The following is a 6,607-nucleotide window of genomic DNA, read 5'->3' on the forward strand; positions in this document are numbered from 1 at the left end:
ACACACACACACACCCTGCTGCACACTCAAGGCAGGCATGCTCACACCCCCATTGGCACTTTCATTCTCTTTTCAAACTGACAAACAAATGTCATATATACGCACACACTGTCACATTCACACAAGCACACACCTGAATGTCCATGTGTATGTGCACAAAGCTCTGCCGAATGTAATGAACAATGCTGAGAAGCAAACACATTCTTTTGCATGAACACCATGTTCCAAGCTTTGTCGCACACTATCATGCATGAACACACAGAGAGACACATTCATGGAAGTTATGTGTGGGATGTGTTACTGCAGTGTGTGTATGTGCAAGCGTGGGATGGTGAGAGATCTTCATTAAAGGATGAACAGGAATGTGGGGTTAAAGACCAGATGGGGTGAGCAGGAAAAGGAAGCAATGAAAGAGGAGGCAAAGACAGAAATGGAGGGATGAGAGGCAGAGGAAGTGATGCAAAAAAAGGGCTGACAGATGGTTACATTTAATAATGGAGATGGAGAGGTGGCAATGAGCTGAATAATGCCAAATCAAAATAAAGGGTGCTTTCAGAAAGATGTGCTATTGAGGCTTTTGTTCTGGCAGGCAACACACAGGGTGACACATGCACACACATGTATACAAACACATGTTCACAGATAAAGTAGGGCTGTGAATATCTTTACTTTACACACCAAAAATAAAACCACAATCTCCACATACATCACAACACATCGAATGAAATTATGAGGTACATAACACGAGACAACAAGTTCAGCTACGAAGAACAGAGAGCTACAGAAGGCAAAAGTGAGGTTAGCCAGATTAGAAAAGAAGCAAATAGTGGAACAGAGAAAAACAAGAGGAAGAAAAGGGCAGAGATTCTATGTCTGGAAAATTAAGCAAGAGAGAGGAGAGTAAAGAGGAGAGTATAGAGAAGTGGAAGGGAGACATGTGATGACCCTTACCTTGACATCTGCCTTTTTGTTGAGCAATGTCTTAGCTGCTGCAATGACAAACAGGGAAAAATAACCAGTCAGAGGCGGAGACGAGCAGAGAGAAAGCAAAGCAACAATTACTTTTTCAGTGATTGACAACATCTGCTACATCTTTAACCTACATTGAAGCGATTACGTTCACTGTAAAATAATGTTCTTTATTGATCTCTTTAGTAAAATTGTCTTTTTGAAAAACAATGGCTCAACTAGGCTGAAAGAACAAGGGCACAGGGAGTTACAATTGTTTTACAAATGTAGCATTGTAACTCCTTCAGCTAGGCAACCCTGCAACCTTCAGAAGTCACAAGATACAATGAATAAGTACTGTATGAGTAACTGAACAATCTATTGCTCATACAGTACAACCAGCTTTGATATTTTTTCCTCACAAAAGCAACACACCCTTCAAATTAAGTTGTAATTTCATTAATTTGACAAAATTATTATGGTATTTATTTAAGCCTGTGTGAGGCTTTTGTTCAGTTGCTTGAACAGACATGAGTCACCATGTCTGGTCTCTAAAAATCACCCGGTGTGTAAAATCTCATAAATAATGTGCTTGGTGACAAAACTTTCAAAATAAAGACCCAGGCTGTCAGACCAAATTATGATGGAAAGGTTGGGTGCGACAGTGTGTTGTTATCCACGTATATCTTTCTCCTTCTAGTGATGTTGTACAGCCAAGATATCTTCTGAATAACTCTCAGCAATCAATACAGAACCGTGTGTGTGTATAAAGCTCATTATGCAATCACACAATCTGTAAACTAAATATGTGCATTAGATTCATGTAAGGGCTTCTATTGATCTAGCAAGGTACAACCTAGGTTACACGCTGTTGAATGCTAAAGGACCAAAGTGGAAAAGTGTTGCCTCTAGACGCAAAACCCATCACCGTGGTTATTTTCCCTCTCTTTTAGACTAGCTACACAGTCCAATTGCTTTAGGGTCACAACCCAATTCTTTGTCAACAATACAACAATACAAGGACGTTGTTGTCAGTGAAATAAAAATGTATTATAATGAATTAGTTCCCATCAATTCTTGTGCCAAAGTCCCCTAATGGCCACCAGGAACCCAAAACAAAGATGGCTGCATGGCAACCAACTAAACCCGACAATAAGCCTTGCCTTAAAGAACTCTGTAGGGGCCTTAAGGAGGATTAGTCTTGTGTCTGCTTTCTAATGAACGGTAATGGGGGATGGGGTGAGGGAGGAGGGTAGTAGAGGAAGAATGATACTGTAGACACAGTCCTCTGATGAGCATAATACCCATAATCCCTTAGAACAGTGGAAACTGCGTGTAGACAACAAAAGACAGTCCGCAGGGCATTCACCATGACTGCACTGCCAAAGCACAGATAGCTAGGTGGTCCGATTGCATTAGATAGATACACGTTCACCCAGAGGGGCCCTAAAATAAGAGCCTGACTCTCTCGATGTGCTAGTGGAGGCTGTGGGTGTGTCTGTGACGATGCAGACAGAGGATTAACACTAACAAGACACCAGATGTTGATGAGATTGGAGAGCAAATGTGTGTATTTTCACTGTTTAAAAGTTGATACCAAAATGCACTGGGTGGGACTTGTTAGTACTGTACAGCACCAACCCTGGACACACACATACAAAAAAAGACTTCAGGCACATAGGAAATGATGAGTTTTACATTTCCTACTTGAATGATAATCTGTTTGGTTATTATACATGTCCAACAGTTAAAAGCCTTATTTTGAGTTCTCTGTGGCTGCGTCTCTGTGACTGTAAATAAACGACTGGTTAATAGTTCAACAATTTTCCATTAGACGTTATCCTTACTGGGACTTTTTAAAACGGCTGAGTGCAATTTCGAGTCTAATCAGATGCAATCACATCAGCAGCCAGCCACATTATATAAAACACTATTTCTGGCGGTCTGGGATGTTTTCTTTCTCTCTGCCTCTCTCTTCATTTCTTTTTCTTTCCCTCTTTCCTCTAAACATCAGACAAAGTTCCTGTTTTTTTTCACTTTTGTTTTCGAATAAGCATCCAAGCTGGTTACACTAGATTTTCAGCTGAAGCCTGAATTCCATTAGTATTTCCTTTAGGCATTGATTTCTTAAGGGGAACAGAGGTCCAATGACAAGGAGGCCACTTCAAAGTCTAGTTGAGGCCTAGCTCAGTATCTTACAAGCTGACTTTTTAAGCTGTCACACAAGACTGTGATGGACAAAGTGATATAGGGGAGATAATGTGTTGAGAATACATTATTGCCACCATTTGTCCTAGCTTTATTTTTATTTTACGTTTATGCCTCAGTGATATAGTATCTCATGTTTGAAGTAAAGTTTGCATATTCAGCAGTCAACGGAGGAGCAACCGGAAGCGATAAAGAAGCACTACGTAATACGGAGGGATGTGAGAGTGGCATGAATGCACATGGTTTATTGTTGAGCTGTTCTTCCTCCTTCCAAAGGCTGGTTGTTACTGATGAGAAGAAATGGGGTCAGAATAGTGTCAGTAAGAGTAAGAGTAAGGAGAACAGGAACCCAAGTGATAAGGGTATTTCACTGTGCTCTTTCTAAACACCATTATTCTGTCAAAGTGGCGAACTGGATCTTCTAAAAAACCTGAACTGAAGGTTGCTAAAAATGGCTTCAATTCCCGTGACGAAGAGGAAATCTCCGTGGAAACCTGAAAAATCAAAAGGTAGCTTAATTCAAACCGGAGGTGGAGAAGCAAGGGGCGCTCCTTACCTTGCCACAAATTACACATGAAGCAAGAAGAGAGAGGAGGAAGAGATTAAAACAAAAGCACCGTGATAAAATCCCACTAAAAACACGCAAGATGCACCACTGCAAGAGCGAAGCAAGGATGGGCATGGATTCACTTGAAGATTATGTAGGTAATTATACAAGCTGAAAAAAAGCCTTCTGGAAATGCATTAAGCTAATGGAGGAACCCACTCAGGTGCAAAAGTTTTTCGACACATAGCATGTTGAAGGCCAGAATTATATATACATACAATACATTTAAAGATACACTTGCTCTACTCCTGCATGAGGACAGGGTGAGGTCTAGTACATAGTGATTATTATTGTGTATGAATATGCAAGATAGAGCGAGGACTCCAGTAAGCCAGTGAGGCAGAGTGAAGCTGATAGGGGGAGACAGCCCACTATAAATATTTGATTGGAGCCTAGTGGAGGCTGAGGGACACAGAGAGGACTGTGGAGTCCCAGTGGTCCACAGAAACAAGGACACTGCTTCTGTCTCCGCAGCTCAATGGTAGACTGTTGTGTGAAGCTTTTTGTCGTTTATGCCTGCGATTCATTTCGCCATACCCAGAACAAACACATTAGGTCCGGTTCAGATTTATTAAAATGCCCTCCGAATCAACTGCTCTTGCACTTTGCTGTTATATATAGTATATATAGTGTTGAAAATACTAAAATAAACAGACTTAACAAAATGTCACTTATTGGTGTCTGAAGGAATGTTTTAAAGCTTTCATTTGGATTTATAATTAATTACATTTGGATCAGCATTAAGATCCTTCAAATAAACAACATGTTTTACTTCCACCATCTACTGACAAGAAAATATTAGATTTACTGTACATTTGTCAGGGGGACAGAAATAAGACTCTAAAAAGAGTGCTCTGTGTCTGCTGGATGCGTGTATAGGCAGTTGTTTGCAAATAAGGTTAGCTTATGTTTTACTTAGGCCAAGTCAAGATTATACATGACTTAATACACCTTTAAGACATTTCAACTGTGGTGGCAGCTGTTTGCTTTTTATGCCTTAAGGTGTGATCAGATTATAGCTGTACGCTGGCTAGCAATAGACACACTGACTGTTTTGTGTGAGTGTCTGTGTGTGTCTTTTTATTATTATTATTTCCTTCCTATTCCCTTATAATATTTTTTCATTTTTCAACTTGTCTTTGTGCGTTTATGAAGCTCCTAGTAAATGTGCCTTTTTTGGTCCAGTTGGATTATTTCCCCCTTGTGCAGACAGCGCAGTCTCTAAAATATGTGCTGTGTTCTGAATAAACACACAGGGAGACTACAAATAGGCTACAGAGCTTAAAATTTCACTTCATGAGAACCAGCCCAGCCTTGCATCTTCCACAGTGTTCACCATGCACCAAAATCCCCCCGTGTTGCAGCGCATGCACCAGTCCAGTGCCCCATGCAGCATTCACTGACAGCTCTTGGGCAGTTCCATCCTTAAAGTGACGGGGGCGAACTTTCCAGTGTCATTGTTAGACAGAGAAAAGAAGAGAGAGGGAAAGAGTAGAGGGGGAAAAGTGAGATGTGACATTATGAGGGAAAGAGGGAAAGTGGGAGTGATGCTAGTTGAGTTGTAGAAAAGTGTAGGGTGACTTGAGAGACAACAGTGATCAGAAATGTTGAAATTGACAGAATATAGGATAGGGAATGGGGTAAAATGGAGTGGTGTTGTGAGGTGGGAGAAAAATAGTGAGAAGAAAAAAAGAGAAACAGAGACAGGAGTTTGGCTAGGTCGAGGCCATGCTCTCTGGCTGCATTTAGAGATGAAGATGAAGGGATGAATATGGGTCGGTATTGATGACAGAGATGGGCAATGGAGCCACCCAATCAGATCTCTGACAGGAGGGGACAGATGTGCTGACCTGCAGTAGCTAGGCTTCCATCCAAGTCCTTTACTAATTATAAAGCATTAACATAGAATGGGCAAATGGAAACTGAAATATTCACTAAAAAATCTACATTATTGCATTATTATTATCATCTGGTTTGCTTTAAATGAGGCTTTCCTCAATAAGGACAATTAGCAAAAAAATAGCAACAGAGGCACATTTGACATATAATAATTCCTTGAAAAACTATACCTACTGTTGCTCTATGTGTTTTAACACTTAGCTATATTAAATTAATGCTTTCCTTGGATAAAAACATAAAATATGGCCAACAACAGCTGAATATCGTTGAAATTTGTAAGACTTTTCCATCTTTTATTGTTTAAAAAAATCCTTACTTGCCTCAACTCAATGGATGGAAAAATACCATAAAACCTGCATAAAAACTGCTAAATAGATGGAAACGTAGCTAATGCTGCAGATTGTGAATAAATGGGAGATGAAGTTTGCGATGTGGTCAGCCATCATGCTCTGAGCTCCCATGCTGAGGAAGGAGGGAGGGAGGGAGGCAGAGGAAAATGAAAGAGGGAAAATAGAAGAAGAGGAAGTGTAAAACACAGGAAAAGAGAGAGGGAGGGGGAGAGGGGTAGCGTGCCCTGGGTGAGCCACCATGCTACCTTGTTCCAGCCAAGGCCCCTGCCGGTGGTGGGCCGGCGGCGTGCAGACACCTGCAGCTTGGCGCCGCAGCTGACAGAGGCTGGAGCGGTGGTCTGCCTGTGCCCACTGTTTAAAGTCCATACCCCGTCACGTGGAAAAAGAGAGTTACAAGGAGGGTGAGAAGAAGTGAATGGGGAACGGGATACAGATGGAAAAGAGGTGAAGAGACATTTAGAAAGAAGGGTAAAAGAAAAGAACGTGAAAGGAAGGGGTGAGTCAGAGACACAGCAGGAGGTAGGTGGGCAGGGTGGGGGAAAAGAAGGTGAGACACAAAAAGGCAGAGACAAACAGGGCTCATTAGTTTAGAGAA

At 41.3% G+C, this 6,607-nt stretch overlaps 2 protein-coding genes across 2 annotated transcripts in view; one reads left to right on the forward strand and one right to left on the reverse strand.

Annotated features, from left to right (window-relative positions):
* The window catches only part of LOC118325739 (phospholipid-transporting ATPase ID-like), a 204,037-nt gene that overhangs the window by 28,569 nt on the left and 168,861 nt on the right, over nt 1–6,607 (forward strand). The gene's annotated exons all lie outside the window — the stretch shown is intronic.
* LOC118325743 (calcium/calmodulin-dependent protein kinase type II subunit beta-like) overlaps nt 1–6,607 on the reverse strand; it is a gene marked incomplete in the record, with an annotated part of 68,785 nt that overhangs the window by 20,693 nt on the left and 41,485 nt on the right. Inside the window, 1 exon segment of the mRNA XM_035658533.1 lies at nt 952–989. Within this exon segment, the coding sequence (XP_035514426.1) occupies nt 952–989 (38 nt within the window).

This window comes from Morone saxatilis, unplaced genomic scaffold, assembly GCF_004916995.1.
Source record: "Morone saxatilis isolate NCDOM2014 unplaced genomic scaffold, NCSU_SB_2.0 Contig16, whole genome shotgun sequence".
Lineage (NCBI taxonomy): Eukaryota > Metazoa > Chordata > Actinopteri > Moronidae > Morone > Morone saxatilis.